The sequence below is a fragment of the Stylophora pistillata genome, chromosome 2, assembly GCF_964205215.1.
Source record: "Stylophora pistillata chromosome 2, jaStyPist1.2, whole genome shotgun sequence".
Classification (NCBI taxonomy): domain Eukaryota; kingdom Metazoa; phylum Cnidaria; class Anthozoa; order Scleractinia; family Pocilloporidae; genus Stylophora; species Stylophora pistillata.
Window position 1 is genome coordinate 51,811,729 of NC_142520.1, and position 19,072 is coordinate 51,830,800.

At 41.8% G+C, this 19,072-nt stretch overlaps 1 protein-coding gene across 1 annotated transcript; it reads right to left on the reverse strand.

The window, feature by feature from the left end:
* Positions 1-3,593: 3,593 nt before the first annotated feature.
* On the reverse strand, positions 3,594-7,919 carry LOC148740239 (uncharacterized). Its single transcript, XM_088748457.1, has 3 exons — positions 7,504-7,919; positions 6,100-6,217; positions 3,594-4,581 (listed from the first exon to the last, which is right to left on the reverse strand). The coding sequence occupies exons 1-3, from the start codon at positions 7,816-7,818 to the stop codon at positions 4,217-4,219; spliced, it is 798 nt and encodes a 265-aa protein (XP_088604583.1). The 5' UTR covers positions 7,819-7,919; the 3' UTR covers positions 3,594-4,216.
* Between the last annotated feature and the right edge of the window lie 11,153 nt (positions 7,920-19,072).

Genomic DNA, 19,072 nt, shown 5'->3' on the forward strand with positions numbered 1-19,072 from the left:
GATTTGTAGAATTCTTGATGGTATATTATCCACACCGGGTGATTTATTGATGTCGAGCCTACTTAGAATTCCCTGCACTTCAAATGGTGTAGTTGTAACGTTCAGTAACAAATTTGGATTCACAACATCTGTAGTCGGACAGCTAACATCAGCTGAATCCTTTGAATAAATTGAGTGGAAGAACTTATTAAAAAGTTCCGCCTTGGAAGACGCATCTGTAGAACAAACATTATCATAAATTACAGTATCTGGAATTCTCTTAGTTTTAGATTTAACGGAGTAAAATTTCCAGAAATGTTTAGGGTTGTCCTGAAGTTTTCCAGACAGAGATTGAAGATAATTGTAGTAACTTGTATTAATAAGTCTCTTTGTTTTCTTTCTCAGCTCCTTGAATTTTAAGAATATGTCCGGTGAACCATTAGATTTAACTTGCTTCCATAATTTCCTCTTCTTCCTAATTAGTTTCATTATATCATTGCAAATCCAAGGAGGCCTAGAGCGACGCTTGAGTGTTATCCGGGGTATATGTTGATTGACAGCAGAAAACAGAAGATCCTGAAACTTTAACAGACCTGTATCGATACAGTTATCGCATGTAACTAGATTCCAGGGAATAGATTGTAAGGTCTCCTGCAAACCTTTAAAATCAGCCTTTTTGTAACAATATACCTTACGCTGAATGTTATTAGGCCTTCTCATCTCAGTACGAAACTTGAAGGTAAGGGGATGATGGTCTGAGTCAAATGCATGCGGATGCACCGCTACATCTTCAACCAAGATGTCATTATTGGTTAGGACCAGATCCAAAATATTGCCAGAAGGTCCAGGATTTCTTAGATCTCGAGTTGCATGTATGTGACATATTTTCTTTGCTAAAGTAGCCCTGAAATGTTCTTATTACTTTTTTCGCTTACTGCTTAAGGTAAGATTGTCATGCAAAAGTCTTTCGGAGTTTCTTCTTTTGTGTTTTCATGTTTTAAGTCATTCAAGATCGAGTATTTCGGTCTACCCCACGATCGCAGCCACAATCCACCAGAAGCCGAACAACAACGCCAATTGAATAAGGCTCTAATCTGATTTCTGTTCTTGTACTATCTGGCGACTGCATTTTTGCACTTGGCGACCATTTTTTCTCTGATAGTTGCCAAAAGGCGACTCGGAATTTCTTTTAATTTCGAGCCTTGTACCCTTTCTGAACCTCGACCGTCGCTATGTTAAATAACGCTGCCACTTATTCCCTCTAGTTCCCTTTAGGGACCAGTCATAATTTTTCGCTTAGGGAGGTGGTCGAACAATTTTTTTGAGGGGGGTGGGGCGAGGGGCACGTGTTTTTCAGAGGGAACGGTGGGAGATCAGTTGTTACTTAGTTCTTATTAACCGAGCGGGAGGTCTGTATGAGAGAATCTTGACCGAGGTCGCAAGTACAGACCGAACGCAGTGAGGTCTGTATCAGCATAAATATAGAGGCAAGACAGATACAACGTAGATAAGTTTTAAGACGGAGCACTATAATTCGGCTGGCCAAACCAGCCTTCTTCAGGTGCAGATAGCTGTATGATGTAATAGCGGAAATACTAATTTGATTGAAAATGAGATAACAATTAAAAATAGCCTAGTAAATAAAAATAGAAGTAAAGTAGGTTAAATTGAATAAATTAAATAATTTGAGGTAAGAATAGTTGAAGGAAAAACACTAATACATTTCTTCGCGAGCGTTAAGGCCATCGGGATAAATAGTACTGCCTCGTGAAATTAAAAAAGCTTCTCTGGCCTTGGGGATCGAGTCTCTCTTGGAAATCACTTTTACTATTTCTATTTTTAATTGTTATCTAATTGTCAATCAAATTAGTTTTTCATATTTCCGCTATTACATCATACAGCTATCTGAGTACCACCTTAATTAGCCATTTTCTAAACGAGCAGTGCTTTGGGTACGATTTGCCACCATAAAGACTCTTGGGATCGTTTGGAGGGACAACGTGAAGGTAAACAAACATGGCGCACTATAACTGCTGCATTCCAGGCTGCACTAATAGTTACAGAAATGCACCTAACCTTCAGTATCATAGAATTCCCAAAGACCCTAATATTCGTAGAAAGTACGTGGTTCTTATGAGGAACGAGACGCTGTAATTAGACTCTAGGAGTACGCGGATTTGCTCAGCTCATTTCGATGGAGGAGTAAAACTTAGCAAATCACGCTTGCCTTCAATTTTTCCATGGACAAAACTGACAGCTCCACGTAGAGAACTCAAGAAGGTCAATTTCGAAGATGCGCAGAAAATGGAACAAACCGAAAAGATAAAAACAACACTTGGTCAGTTACCACTGGAAGCAAACTTTAAATTTAAAGAACAGTCGGAAAATATTAATGTTAATGCTGGCACCAGTACCAGCGTGGAAATACAAGCATTACTTACTGGTGACCAACTAAACATTTCATATAACAGAATACAAACAAGTGAACAAGAAGGGAGAAAAGGGAGAGATACGGCAGTTGGGGAAAGAAAACAACAACATAAAAGAGGTGAACAGCAAACTACAACAGTGGTAATTTGAGCCGAATTCGAGCTAGTGTTGTTTTCTTTTTTTTGGTTTGCTCCATTTTCTGCGCATCTTTGGAACTGGCCCTCTTGAGTTCTCTACGTGGAGCTGTCGGTTTTGGCCATGGAAAACTTGAAGGTAAGTGTGTTCAGCTAAGTTTTTTTCCTCTATCGAAATGAGCTGAGCAAATCCGCGTACTCGTAGAGTCTAATTTCAGCGTCTCGTTCCTCATAAGAACCACATACTTTCTACATATATCAGAGTCTTTAGGAATTCTATGATACTGAAGGTTAGGTGCATTTCTGTAACTACTAGTGCAGCCTGGAATACGGCAGTTATAGTGCGTCATGTTTATTTACCCTCACGTTGTCCCTCCAAACGATCCCAAGAGCCTTTATGGTGGCAAATCGTACCCAGACCGCTGCACCTTAAGAAGGCTGGTTTGGTTAGCCGAAATATAGTGCTCTCTCTTAAAACTTATCTACGTTGTATCGGTCTTGCCTCTATATTTATATTCGTTATTTTGGGCCGATTAGATCACTGCTGATCCAACGTACAAGAGTAGGATTATCGTCCACGGTTGCTTGCTGAATATTTCACAGTTTCTCTGTACCAGCGACCGGGGTCAAGATTCTGCCATACAGACCGACCTAGCGCGGTTAATAAGATGTTTATTATATGGCTGCGTCTACAAAGCAACGGAACATTGTATTCTTTGTAACTTTTTATTCTAGACCGATCTAGATGCGGTCTAGATGGGAAAATCTAGACCGCTTTCAATATTGATTACAGCCAATCAAATTCGTGAATTCGGTAGTTCCCAGTCCTTGTGAGACACAGCCATATAATAAAAGAGATTATAAACTCTCGGTCGTCGCCAAAAAAGCATAAAGGGAATACTATCGCAAATTGACCACTACAGACACGAGAGTGGGATGGGGTATATCATCGGAATACTACAGTGTCGTCGGGGGGATAAGGTAAATTATATCGTGACACAACCAAAATCGTCCCCCACTCCGCCTCCCCAAATAAATACCGGTGCGGTCTCTTGTCTCTCATGTGATGTAATGTGATTGGTGTATGAGAACTCAGCAATGCTCCTAATAATAATAATAATAATAATAAACATTTTAACGTGAAGAAACACTTAGCTAGAAGCTAGTTTACAGGTTTTCACGAAACAACTTAAACAAATAATTCAAATTGAAAATAACGTTGTTAAGAATCCCAACTGGCCGAAGGCAAACCAGTTGGCTATATTTCAAGCATGGCCAAGGATCCGAAACTCGGGGCTACCGTGAAACAAATCCAAGTAGTGGGCAGGGCGGGACTTGAACCCGGGAGCGGCGGATTGCAAGTCCGACACGCTGACCACTCGACCACACTGCCTCCATGCTCCTTGCCATCTTGACTCTCCTCCACCTTATTAAGAGTAGTTTTGTCCTCGCTCTGGCCTTATAAACCATAATAATCATAATATATAATAGCTAAACCATAATTTCGTACCCAGATTCTACTATGTAACCCTAACTGAATTGTTGCAACCGCCTAGCAGTGATAGGTCTGGGAACGAGAGAAGCTAAAATTATGAATATAACGGTGTCTAACGTGACAACTAAAGAAAAGCGTCTCTACTCAGCGGCTGTCGTTCGGCGGCCATAAGTCTACCCTACGCAATTGCACAATAGCGAAACTTTCCTGCAGGTGACGGCTTTAGGTAGTAAACATAAAACCCCTCACATCTTCTCACTTGAATTTGAACTCGTTCGTAGCAACAATCATAAAAGCCGTGAAAGCACGCCTCCCTGTCAACAATGCCATCCTCAAGGGATGGATGTGTCCCGTTCAAGAAGCCTGTCATGTCTGTAAGACATCTGTGATGACTGAAACAGTAGTCCAACATTTTAGTGTACGAACCAGACTGGAATCTGTACCACCCAGGTACGAGGGATGCGTCCGAGTTCGACCCTCTCTCGTAAGACGTATGGCGATCGGGTTCGCTCAGCACAGTGTAATTAATGCAACCCACTTGGACTGTGAAAAAAAGATAGACACATTTTTTTCTAGGTCAAAAAAAAAATACAAATGGCGTCGTTCAAAGCGAGAGTTTAAGCAACTTTATTCCTACTAAGATTGTTAGGGTTTTTATCATGCTTTACTACATCCATTTTAAAATCATTGGTGATCCTTGCAATCTGATTGGCTCTTATGAATACGATTTGTTAGCGAATCACACTATCTTTAGCTCTGTTCGTTTTGACGTTAATTTCAATTGACGTGTTCTCGGCCAAAGAGCAAGCTGGAATTTTTGCATGCATATTACATGCACGCAAAAATTTTAGCATGCTCCGTGGTCGAAAACCCGTCAAGACATCCCAAGCAGTGAAGAAAGCTAAAACTGAGGAAAAAAAGTTGAAATTGAGTGCAGAAATTAAGTTGAAATTAAATTGACTGACGGGAAAGTCGCGAAAGTGCAACAAAACAAAATGGTGGACAGATTAGAAGAAAGCCGTTTTAATTCATAGATTTATATATAGGGAGAATGAGAAGAGCATAAACAGCCAACAAAGCAAGAACAACTAAATAAAACTCTGGAAGTCTTGGGATTCCAGAAACGTCTATAAACAGCAGCAGCCCTCAAAAAAATTACTTGTGCTGATTTATCCCAAACTGCACTCGAAATCATTGATTACTTAATAAAACAACTCATGCATATCATTTGAGACCAACAACAAGTTTTTATCAATTGGGGAAAAAATGCAAATCAAAGTTTCAAAACCATCGTGTGGGTATACATTAGATCGCCCGACTCCTTTTTAGCCGGGAATTTTCTTAATTACAATTCAGTTATGTTCTTTAAAAAATCTCCAAGTACCGCTCGCATGTCCCTTCTGTCAGCACTGATGATATCTTATGTGTAACATGCTGTGGAGCTCCTAAAGGGTGCTTAAGACGAGACGAAGACCCAAAAGGGCTTTAGTAAATTCTACCTCTTCTTACACTAGTGTTAGGATGGAAACCCAAGGGCAGTCCGGAAGGGATCGATTCAACGTCCTTTCGAAAGGATGGGTTGTGACTTGGCTTCAAACAAAAAAAATATGACTACCTAGAGACAAATCAGTGATCCATTATTCAGGTCAATTATTGTTAGTATCTACACACTCAGTGATCTTGGCGTTTCAAGCAATCTGATTGGTTCGGTATCTCGGGCTAAACAACAATGTACACCTTCGAGCGAGTGGATAACGTGAAAAACAAAAATGGCGGGCGTAAACTCGCGTTTCGCTAAAGTTTCAGAAGCAAAAATTACCTTTAAATGGCTTCCTTTTAATTTCGTCAAGATCACTTCGCGTGTATATACTAAAACAATTATTCTTTTCAGTCTCGGTGAATAGTGGCCTTTGGGAATATTTACCGAGCCGCGAAGCGGCGAGGTAAATATTTAGCCACTATTCACCTCGGTTTCAAAGAATAATTGTTCATTATAAATACCATAGCATGTATTAATCAATTCAGTTAAAAACACAAAGGAAAAACTGAATAGTTGCGTACCAATTTCACAGTCACTGCCAAGGTAGCCCGGGTAACAAACGCACTTGTGGATTCTGTCTCTGAACGAAATTGGTGAACATATCCCATGGCTTGAACAAGTTTTTTCGGCACAAGGATTCTAAAATAAACATTATCAAGTTCATGAAATCATCATTGATATGTCGATTGCATTTCAAGCCGGTGATCATTTAGGCATCAAAAGGTGACAAACAACAGATAATTTACATATGATGCACGATCCTCACAGTAGATAGCGCTATTTAAGCAATAGCGAAAATCAGACCTGAAAAAAATCAGGCCTGTACGGGATTCGAACCACTGACCTCTGTGATACTGGTGCAGCGCTCTACCAATTGAGCTAACAAGCCAACTGGGAGCAAGCCGTTAAGGTGATTCGTACTAAACCCGTGAAAGTGATAATTGAAATACAATGCAATATATGAAGTTCATATATTGTGTAATGCGGTATTAGATACATATGATGCACGATCCTCGCAGTAGATAGCGCTATTTAAGCAATAGCGAAAATCAGACCTGAAAAAATCAGGCCTGTACGGGATTCGAACCACTGACCTCTGCGATACTAGTGCAAGGATCGTGCATCATATGTATCTAATACCGCAGTACACAATATATGAACAGATAATTTGTCGTTTTTGTTATTTACAAATGAACGTGATTCAGCACTGACAGAACAGCCTGGTAGTTTCGTTCCCTTTTATCATTCGTTTCCAGAGTTCAAATTTTGTTGAGCTCCAAAATAAAAAAAAAATCAGCTCCTTTAAGTTGTTTACAAACCTCAACACCTGAGGACCTTTTGTAAGTCAGGAGAAACAACGGAGCGCCTTTTGATCGAGAAAGTTCTTTTGTCTCTCCCGTTGATAATATTTTTGAGCGAGACTCTGTGTCTAAGGTGCACAATTATGGCATGAAGTGGCGTTGTGTATGTTTTTCATTATTATTATGTTTTTTAATCTGTGGATCCTGTATTTTGCAGTCACATTGCCATTCCCCGTGGATGACCGCTTGATACAGACTGGAGAGTATTTGTAGTTGGTTGAATCTATCTCCCCGTATAGGACATCAAGGATCAATGTAAAAACACAGGACTTTCGTAAAGGTTCACCAGGACAAATAACTGTCAGGAACTGAGTGCACGTTTTTTCTTTCATTATATGGTACACATGATTCAGCCATTTTCTGTCTTCCCTCGTTTAATGTTAGAGTGACAGATCGGTTGAAAGGTTTTGCACGCAAACATTCCACCTGACTGTTCGGTAAATTCTTTTTGCGTTTGAAATTAGAGGTACACCGTTACCTGCCTTTAGATTCGAAATCATGCTTTTTTTTTTTATACTCACGGTAGACCAATCTAACAGCCTACACTAGTGTTATTAGCCATACCTTTAACGTAAGATGATGTGAATACTGATCTGCAATGAGCTTTTCAGTGTTGTTGTAGACATGGGACGATAAAAGATCACACCAGCGTTTTCCTTCACTATCAGAAAAAACAGCAAGGTTGAATGAAACACAGAGGTTGTTCTCAAGGCAAGCTAGGCTACAATCGAGGATGTCCTCCACAAGCTTTCTCACTACGTGGGATGCGTTAAGGTGGTGGTATGGCAGAGGCTCATACGAAGCTGTTATAATTTCAGCAACACGTCGATGACAGTGCGATAGGCGAAATATTAACACAATGGCGGTAAAGAATTTCATCGCTTTTATAACATGTTTGTCTCAGATAGATTATAGGCACACTTCAAACGACAAGGTATAATTTATACATGCATACATTGTATTCTGATACAGTACGTAGTTAATGCGAAGCTTTTCAGAGAAATGACAATATTTAATAATTGATGAGTAATATACAGCGGAAACTGACGCGCGAAACAATACCTGTCCCTTCTACTTTTAAATTTCAGATCTCAAAAGTTAAACAAAAATTACAAGCCCCTTTTATCGTACTCCTACCAATGTATAGCACTCGAGCTTTGTGATAAAAGCTTTGAATACGTTGGGACAAACAGGAAAAAGCAAAGGTTAGGGTGATCGTGTTCGTGACTGTTTGAGAGGCTTAATGATACCTCCCACCCCGTTTCTAATTAAACATGTTCACATTTGTAATCTTTTATTCAAAATAAAAGAGCTTCACCCCTGAAAACACAGCATTACACCAAAACAAATTGCTCGAAATTTTTATTTATGCTCAGTGTTATGACTCCTTATAAATATATCTTATTAACCAAGCGCGAGGGCCGTACTGGGAGAATATTGGCCCGAGGTCTTGACAGTACGGACCGAGCGCAGCTCGGTCCGTACAAAAAAGACCGAGGGCCGATATTCTTCCAGTAGGGTCCCGAGCAAGCTTGGTTAATAAGTGATTTATTGTACGACTAAAGTTCAAAGGGACACAAGTGCGGTATCATTCGGGACCATTCGGGACAGTGCCCGGTCTAATACTGAGAGAATATTAACCGGCAATAGAGCATTTTGATTGGTTGATTTTAGTTATTGGCCCTCTGACTGCCCGAGTCGTGTAATAAAACTTTTTATAGCCCTTCAGGCTGTCTCTGCCTCCTCACTCGTGATACCAAGAATGCAACAGCTGCTTTGAATAGAAGTTCAAAACACAATTTTCTGTGGTAAAAATTCCTAAAGTCCTAGCGAGAAAAGTAGGCTCACTGTTGACATTACTCAAGCTACAGAATTTATTTCTTGTTATAACAAGGGAGGTTTGGTCATCATACCGGTATTATGCTCAATGCTTTGAATATAGTATTATGCCAGGCAAAATTCATGCCGGCATAATTTATCTAACCCTACAGGAGATCTGCCTTATTTTATTAAGATAGGTACCACGACGCCTCATGGCCAAGGTCATGGAGACTGTATATCTGAATATTTTCCGTTAGCTGAATCTACCAACATATACATGCACACGTGGCATGAATGAGTGTCAAAGCTGAGTTTACTTATTTTTCGTACAGAAAAGTTTACACATGATTGGGATCTTTCTAATTTATTTCTTTCCTAATATATATGTAATTTTAGTGGCAGACTATTAGCGAGAGAGTTTTGCAAACATATTCCACATTGACGTTAAGTAAGACTTCTAACTCTGTATGTTTTGAATTGTGTTCCAACTTGAGCTGACATTACTGACGCACTTCAAGTCAAGTCAACCTTATTTACAAACAGATCCTTCAGGAATAACGGTATAAGTTTATGTGAATATAAATAAAATATGAAATATAAAGATAAATAAACTCATTTTAAAGGCGACCATGCAACAGATATATGATTAAAAAAAAAAAATGATTGACTCACTCTGAAAATTGAGGCATTTTTTCAGTTAAAGTTTTAAACTTTGTTGGTGACGGCACTTGACGCAGGTGGCGAGTAAAGCTATTCCAAAACACCGCACGACTGTAACTAAAGCTACGTTTGAAAAACCTATGCGGAAGAGTGAAACTGCAAGCTTATTCTCAGTATTTCTCAAATTATACGAAGTAAGCTCGTTCCTTTTCAAGAATTTGGGTTATTATTGCGTGGCGTTTTATTTGATACTTCAAATTACTTCCACTTTCTGCTTACATTATACCGACCCGTAGGCTGGACCGATGTTACTAGTTATGTACCTTCAACGTGAGGTGATGTGAAAACTGATCTGCAATGAGCTTTTCAGCATTTTCGAAGAAATGAATCGATAGAAGCTCACACCAACGTTTTCCTTTTCTAACAGGAAAAACAGCCAGGTTGAATGAAACGCAGACGTCGTTCTTGTAGTGTATAGGATGCCAACGAGCATGAAATATGCGCGATGTAATGCGAGGCGTGATGGTGTGATGTAATACCCTCGAGACCTGCATATATATACAGCATGTGTTTAATTATTTAGTTGGTTCTCTTAGGTACGTGAATAAAACCGATTTCATTTTAACCGCTGTGTACTACATTGGCGACGAGGATTTCGAGAATTGTGAAGATTTAGAGGACTTCAAGGATTTCGAGGTTTTGTCCAAGGTTTCAGGAGTTTCGTCCGAGAATTCGTAAGTGATTTCGCCAGGGATTTATTTCAGAGATGCCGGGATACGGTGGATCAGACGAAACGACAAGCGGTGCTGTTGGCAGTTCTATTAATGGTTCTGGAATGGCTACAGTTGCTTTAGATGTCAGTGGATTGGAACCATTTAATCCGAAGGGAGAGGCACACAATTTAAGTCAGCGGTGGAAGAGATGGAAGCGAGCGTTCGATTTGTACGTGACGGGAAAAGGTATTTCGAACGACGCTCAAAAGCGAGCTCTTCTGTTGCACGTTGCTGGTATGGACGTTCAAGAAATTTATTTCACATTAGCCGGTGATGGCGAGGATGTGAGTTTTCAGGCAACACTTCAGGTACTTGACAATTATTTTGTTCCCAAGTCAAACGTTCCTTTTGAGAGACATTTGTTTAGACAAATTTCGCAGGAGAGTGGAGAAACTGTGGACCAGTTTGTGTGCAGATTGCGTCAGCGAGCAGCGACTTGTGAGTTTGGCGTCAACGAGGACGACTACATTCGGGATCAACTCATAGACAAGTGTTACTCAAGCCACTTGCGCCGGAAGTTCCTGGAAAAGGAAGGGACTGTTACTTTGGGTGATTTGTTGCGGGTTGCGAGATCCCAAGAAGCAGTTGATAGACAACTGAAACAAGGCATAATCGGGTCTTGACTGACGAGCTGGTGTTGCAAAATCTTTTTTGTCTTCTTCTCGGGAGGCAGGTCCGCGAGTCACTAGATTTGCCTCTTGCCCCAGTCTTCCGCGTCCACGTCCACCCCGACGAAATCCACCTCTGCTATTCCTCGTTCCTTTGGATCCCGACTGGGCGCCGCCTCGCTGATGGAATTGGGGGCATTTGTCTTTGAAATGGCCTATCGTACCGCACTTCCCGCAAGTCTGACCTCGCGCCGGGCACCTCCAATCCTGACTAAAGTGTCCTTCCCGTCCGCAACTAAAGCACGTCTTCAATTTTCTGGGATTCTTGTTTCCATCCACTTTTCCTCTCTATGCATTGACCCGGTCTACCTGGTCCGTGTTGTATTGTTTCAGTTGTCTATCAACTGCTTCTTGGGATCTCGCAACCCGCAACAAATCACCCAAAGTAACAGTCCCTTCCTTTTCCAGGAACTTCCGGCGCAAGTGGCTAGAGTAACACTTGTCTATGAGTTGATCCCGAATGTAGTCGTCCTCGTTGACGCCAAACTCACAAGTCGCTGCTCGCTGACGCAATCTGCACACAAACTGGTCCACAGTTTCTCCACTCTCCTGCGAAATTTAGTTTACTATGTTTAGAGATCCCAAGAAGCAGTTGATAGACAACTGAAACAATACAACACGGACCAGGTAGACCGGGTCAATGCAGTGAGAGGAAAAGTGGATGGAAACAAGAATCCCAGAAAATTGAAGACGTGCTTTAGTTGCGGACGGGAAGGACACTTTAGTCAGGATTGGAGGTGCCCGGCGCGAGGTCAGACTTGCGGGAAGTGCGGTACGATAGGCCATTTCAAAGACAAATGCCCCCAATTCCATCAGCGAGGCGGCGCCCAGTCGGGATCCAAAGGAACGAGGAATAGCAGAGGTGGATTTCGTCGGGGTGGACGTGGACGCGGAAGACTGGGGCAAGAGGCAAATCTAGTGACTCGCGGACCTGCCTCCCGAGAAGAAGACAAAAAAGATTTTGCAACACCAGCTCGTCAGTCAAGACCCGATTATGCCTTTTCAGTGGAACAGTTGGATGACCACAGGGAAGAAAGAAGTGCGTTGGTAACGCTGATCATCGGTGGTGTGTACGTACCAGATGTTCTTATTGATTCGGGAACTTCATGTAATGTTATGGGACAGCGGACCTGGGAATTACTAAAGCAGAAGGGGATCAAGTGTGAATCTCGGAAGTCTGCGAAAGAAATTTTTGCTTATGGTGGCGTAGAACCGTTATCGACCCTAGGAACTTTTACAGCAGATGTCACGCACGCTGGGTGTGCGTTTAAAGACGGAAGTAAGGCTGAATTTATAGTGGTTGAAGGCGATGGTCGTACGCTGTTGGGGCGCGAAACTGCCGAGGTGCTAAACCTGCTACGTGTTGGTCCTTTTCAGGCAAACAGTGTTGACGGAGGACGACCAGACGACAGCATTAGAGGAAAATACAAGGAGTTATTTAGTGGTGTTGGTCTTTTGAAGGGTTACGAATTAAAACTGCATGTTGATGAGTCAGTGAAGCCTGTAGCGCAGCATGTACGTAGGATTCCTTTTGGGTTGCGAGAGAAGGTTGATGCAAAGCTTGATGAACTTTTGAGGCTGGATATCATAGAGGAAGTGCCGGAAGGGCCGTCAGGATGGATATCGCCATTGGTGGTTGTTCCCAAAGGTGACGGTGACGTGAGGGTCTGTGTTGACATGCGCCGAGCGAATGAAGCAATCGTCAGGGAGCGGCATCCAATTCCAACCGTCGAGGAGCTGTTACATGACTTGAATGGAAGTACTATGTTTAGCAAGATTGATCTCAAGTGGGGTTTTCACCAAATCCTGCTCAGCGAGGAAAGTCGTCACATTACTACTTTCGTCACGCACCGAGGGCTGTATCGGTACAAGCGGTTGATGTTTGGGGTGACATCGGCACCAGAAAAGTATCAGCAAATCATCAGAGACGTGTTAAGGGGTTGTGCTGGGGTTGCCAACATTGCGGACGATCTTATTGTTCATGGAGGTGACGTGGAGGAACACGACAAGCGTCTTTTTGCTGTGTTGGATAGGCTGAGTGAAGTGGGGTTGATGGTGAACGGAGACAAGTGCCAGTTTAGGTTGTCGAAGCTTACGTTCTTTGGCCATGAGTTGACTAGTGACGGTATAAATCCATGCGAAGAGAAAATAGCCGCTATTAGAGATGCAAGACCTCCCAAAGACGCAAGCGAAGTACGATCGTTTATGGGTATTGTCCAGTATTCTTCGAAGTTCATGCCAGACGTAGCGTCCGTAGCGAAACCTATTCAAGAGTTGACCAGGAAGGGCGTAGTGTTTCACTGGGGAAATGAGCAACAAGCAGCTTTTGAGGAACTAAAGCGTCTAATCACCCAGGCGGAGACACTGGCTTATTTTAAGGTTGGCTGCAGAACGCGAATCATTGCTGATGCATCCCCAGTTGGCTTAGGGGCAGTTCTCACCCAGCAGCAGAGAGGCATGTGGAGAGTTGTCTCATACGCATCAAGGAGCTTAACTGACGTCGAACGGCGCTACAGCCAAACGGAGAAGGAAGCGCTGGCCTTGGTTTGGGCATGTGAACGGTTTAACATGTATGTTTCTGGACAGGACTTCGAGTTGGAGACCGACCACAAGCCTCTGGAGCGTATCTACTCCAGTACTTCGAGACCTTGCGCCAGGATAGAGAGATGGGTCTTAAGGCTACAAGGGTACGATTTTAAAGTAGTGTACCGCCCAGGAAAGACTAATATAGCAGACGCGTTGTCCCGCTTGAATTCGGATCACGTGGACCATGGAGAGGAGTATGACTATGTCAGAGCAATTGTTGAGGACTGTGTACCCGTTGCTCTATCACCTAGAGAGATTGAGGAAGCTTCCTATGATGACGAGGAGTTGACCCAGGTGAAGAAATGTGTTAAGACAGGGAACTAGGACCAGTGTATACTTCCCTCGTATGCACAGGTCAAGGACGAATTATGTCTGTATGGTGAACTCTTGCTTCGAGGCACAAGGATTGTGGTTCCCAGGCTCTTGCGCGACAGGATGGTGCGGTTAGCACACGAAGGGCACCAGGGTATAGTCAAAACGAAGTATCGTCTCCGCAGTAAAGTTTGGTGGCCAAGAATGGACAAAGACGTTGAGAAGTTTTGTAGAATTTGTCATGGCTGCCAGGTCACTTCTGGATTTGACCCCCCAGAGCCGATGTCTCGCGTTTTTCCTCCAAGTGCCCCTTGGCAGGACTGTGGAGCAGATCTACTAGGACCCCTACCCACAGGAGAGAGTATTTTGGTGGTGGTCGATTACTATAGTCGATTCCTAGAGGTTGCTATCATGAAGTCTACGACAAGTTCCAAGGTCATCGAAGCACTTGCACCCATGTTTGCAAGATTCGGTTTTCCATTCTCGCTAAGGACAGATAATGGCCCCCAATTCGTGTCTGAAGAGTTTGAAGCCTTTTTACGTACGAATGGTATCGAACACCGGAAAACGACTCCATTGTGGCCACAAGCCAATGGAGAGGTGGAACGCCAGAATCGCTCGTTACTGAAATGCATACAGATCGCACATTTGGAAGGAAGGAACTGGAGAACTGAGTTGCTGGTATGGTTGACGGCGTACAGATCCACTCCGCAAACGACGACAGGGACTACACCCTGTTATATGATGTTTGGTCGCGAAATGAGATCCAAGCTGCCAGAGCTAAAGAGAGAGACAGTTGGTGTGCCAGGCGAGGAAGTGCAAAAGCGAGATTGGTCATGTAAATTAAAGGGAAAACCTTACGCTGACCTTAAGAGGGGTGCCACGCCCAAAAGCATAAGTGTTGGCGACACCGTTCTTGTGAAAGCAGAGAAAACCAACAAGCTGTCTACCAACTTTAACCCTGATCCCTTTAAGGTTGTTCATAAGACGGGGTCAGAGGTAACGCTCAGGAACGAGACTGGCATCGAACTGAAAAGAAACACTGTGTTTGTAAAGAAGTATAACGAGCACGGAGATGTATCCAATGGCAACGAAGACCAAGTGGTACAGGCAGGTTCTGCAGTACGAGTGGATGACCCAGGGGCAAGCAAAATTTCAGAGACGACAGTCGTACCGGTGCCAAAAGAGATTCCTGGAACGTCTGAGGATTCTCAAGAACAACCTAGGCATTTCCCAGACAATGAAAATACCGGAGTGGGAAGGCCTGTTCGGAGGTCGACCCGGACTGTAAGACCGCCCGATCGTTATAAAGCCATATAAACTGAATATGAACTGAATATGATATGAACTGAATATCTTCAACTTCTTGTCCTTTTATCGAGCGACTGGTTTAATTTAAAGGCTTCGATTTGTATGTTGAACATTTAGGAAAGGAGGGAATGTAGTGTATAGGATGCCAACGAGCATGAAATATGCGCGATGTAATGCGAGGCGTGATGGTGTGATGTAATACCCTCGAGACCTGCATATATATACAGCATGTGTTTAATTATTTAGTTGGTTCTCTTAGGTACGTGAATAAAACCGATTTCATTTTAACCGCTGTGTACTACAGTTCTCAAGGCAGGCAAGACTACAATCGAGACTGTCCTCCACAAACATTCTCACCCTGTGAGAGGCGTTAAGGTAATGATATAGTAAAGGCTCATACGAAGCCGCTGACAGTACAAAAGGCAAAGTATTAACGCGGTGGTGGCGCAGAATTTCATCTCCCGGCCTTTGTGGTCTTTTAAGGAAAACAAATTTTCACGCCAAAGAGATGTCTGATATCTTTAAATGACAAGATATATGTAATATATCCTGTAGTTATGACAACGTTTGACAATTGATGGGAAATTCACCAACGGAAATAAACCCGCAATATAACACCTGTCCCTTCTTATTTTTAATTTCAGCTCCCATGCAAATGCTACAAACAAAAAACCGACCATTTTCTCTGGACCCCCACAAATTTATTGTACTAACATTGGTAATAGCTTTATATCGGACAAACAGGAAGAAACAGATTAGGTGGTCGTTTTCATGATTGTCTGAGAGGCATCAAATTTAAATCAAAGACAAAGATGCCTCCAACCTGTTTCTAAACAGTTTGACATTCTCGTTATTATTTATTTTTTAAAGGATGTCTGTAAACTTTTCTTTACCTACGGTGTAGGCAACACTCAGAGACTACGCAAGCTACTCCAACAAAGAGAAAATTCTCTGAACTTCAGCTTCTTAAAATTCTCTCCCCACATCTTTTGTCAAATTGTAGTTGATAACCAGTCGACTGTTTCTAACGTAACGCAGTTTCAGTTAGAGACTAACTTGAGACCTCATGATTGGCAGAAGTTACTTTCTCACAAAACCTTTAGTTACCCGGATATCTTTTCGACTTATTTAGATTATTAAAGATTATTAAAACTCATTATATCGACAGGAACTTTACTGTAAATGTTTTGATTTATTTTACCCTTGGTGCAATGATCTCCATCCGTAGTAAGTGTTACTTAAATTGAGGTCAGTACAAGTTAATTATTGTTAATACACTAGGGTCCATTACACTGCACAGTAACGAAAAAGTCCGGGAGGAGATGGTTTTAGGTAATACACGTAAAACCCATTACACCTTCTCACACGAATGTGAACTTTTCTGTAGCAACACTTTTGGTATCCAAAGAAACAAACTTCCCTGTCAACAATGCCATCTTCTATCAATGGATGTGAGCCGTTTAACCAGCCTGTTATGTCTCTGTGTGGCATCTGTGATGATTGAAGCAATAGTCCAGCATCTTTGAGTATGAATTAGACTGAAATCTGTACCAGCCAGGGATCAGGAAACTGTCTTTTTCTTGACCTCTTCCGTAAGAGATGTGCCTATCTGATTCGTTCAGCACTTTATAATTCGAGCACTCCGGTGCAGCTGAAAAAATTGCACCAAAGTTAAAAATCAGCCAATTGGATATCTAAAAAAAGTAATTATAATCAGTTCAGATACAGGTTATTATTACGAACAGGCATGATTTTTTTCAGGTCTGATTTTCGCTATTGCTTAAATAGCGCTATCTACTGCGAGGATCGTTCACCATATGTATCTAATACCGCAGTTCAAATTATATGAGCTTCATATATTTACTTGTATCTGAGTATATAATATATTTATTGCTCAGTATTAACTTACGTAGAATACATAAAGGAGGAAGGTTTCTAAATAAAATGTAGTACTGCGATGGCGGGGGAATATAACGAGAAAACTTGATTTAGAAACCGAGTTTATAATGTAAATTGGCCGCAGTGAATACTTTAAAAGCTGACATTTCGAGCGTTAGCCCTTCGCCACTCGAAACGTCAGCTTTTAAGCTCTCTACATTATTAACTCCGTTGACAAAACGAAATTCTATGTAGACTACAGTCTTATTGCAAGAATAGCCACAACTGATGTGATGACATAACTTGTACCAGGTTCCACTTCAGAAAATAAGTAAACCAAATTCTACAACATTTTTATGTATTTGCAATACGTATTTGCGAAGCTCGCGTTTTTCTCGAGCTCCTGGAAAAAAAGTAATGTCCGCAGACGAATATCTGTGCATATCTTCGCACCAAATGGAGGCCCGGCCCGGCCCGGCCCAGGTTGTTGATTTACATTAAGAATCATAAACAGCCAATGCAAGAGTCTTATTCGGGATAGGGCAGATAATTTGAACCTAAATTTTTGATGATATCGTGTGCAAATGATATCTGTTTTTAACAATCAAGAAGGAAATCGCTGTATTTGAGAAGAGAAATTCTATATTTTGTGCCTGCTATTATTTGTTCCTACGAAAAAAGGGTTTCTGTCCATATAACTAGTTGTTGACCAGTCCTCAATTTTGCCTGAATTTATCAATCGATTTTTTCTGTCATTATAGACTTCGACGACCTTTCAGTTCGTTAAAATATCATTTTGACTTAACACACAGATTTCCGCCACATAGCTTTGATTTTTCTATTCAACAATAAGACTTTTGCAACGAAGTTTGCAAATCCGGTAAATATAGATTAGGTTTTAAATATCTGTAACTACTAAGCTTCATGGAGACTACAGTCATTATGTAAGAAAAACTAAAGGCTACTTCATAATTCATCGTTAATGAGAATGCATAACGGTAACACTCATACGGAATAAAGCGGTGGTCGTCCAGGTCTTAAGTCTAAAGACTAACGTCCTCCCTTGCTAAGTAGGAAGTTTGCAGCCTCCATTTGACCATTCTGTTGAGCGATCTCCAACGGCGTGCGGCGAAACAGATCTTTTGAATTGACAGCAAGACTAAGCGACAGCACCTTTGTGATGGCGGCGACATTACCACCATATGAAGCGAAGTAAAGTAAATTTTCTCCCGATTGGCTCGTCATAAAGAAATCGGCGCTGTTGTCTAAAAGATAATTTACGGCATCTATCTACAACAGCCAACATCAACGGGGTGGTGCCATTACTATCTTTGCAATCAACATCTAGACCACGTGACAGCACTGTCCCGATGATGGTGACATTACCAGCCTCTGAAGCGAAGTGCAGTAAGTTTCTTCCAAACTGGTTTTTCTCAAAGGGATCAGCTCTTTTTCTAAGAGAAAATTAACGGCTTCAATCTTACCAAAAGCTCCAGCTGTCATCTATGGTGTGAATTAAATTAATTTTTCATGCTACTGCATGCTTAATGTAGAAGGCTGTTGAAAAACAACGGCTTCATCACATATGAAGCTTATTGCAGTGACTCTGTGTGATGCAAATGTCGTGGTATTAAGCATGCAACATGCAAAAAATATGGCTTCTGCAAAAATCTGTACAATGTTCCTCGCAAGACAATGTCGTGATTGTTTATCGATGGCTTCAGGAATGTAGAGATTGCATACAAAATGCGAAAAAATCGCACATACACCTACCTTCAACATTCCACCATAGAGCTCCGTTTATGGATGACCACAATTCTTTTGGTCAGCGGTGGTAACCAAAGAAAAGAGATGATGTAATCAAAATGGCGGAAAAAATCTGATCGGAGCGACCGATCGGAGGAATCACCGGAAGTTTGGTAGCCTTGTGCGGAGGTCCCTACTCTAACTTATAAAAAAAAATGGCACCCACGATAGCACACGGGAGAATTGACATTTCTAGTAGCACTTTTTGAAGATTCAGGCAAATGTTTGAATGACGGCCTCTTAAGTCGCACCAGGTATTTGTTGCTTTCATCCATTCTTAATCTAGTTAGGGGGTCCAGAAGGGGGTCCGGAAGGGGG

Excerpts from the sequence above, each read along its gene's own strand:
- LOC148740239 (XM_088748457.1), bottom strand. The coding sequence starts at position 7,818 with ATGAAATTCTTTACCGCCATTGTGTTAATATTTCGCCTATCGCACTGT. Across the intron at positions 6,218-7,503 it reads CACATCATCTTACGTTAAAG|AATCCTTGTGCCGAAAAAAC; the intron begins GTATGGCTAATA and ends TGTTTATTTTAG. Across the intron at positions 4,582-6,099 it reads TGGCAGTGACTGTGAAATTG|TCCAAGTGGGTTGCATTAAT; the intron begins GTACGCAACTAT and ends TTTTTTTCACAG.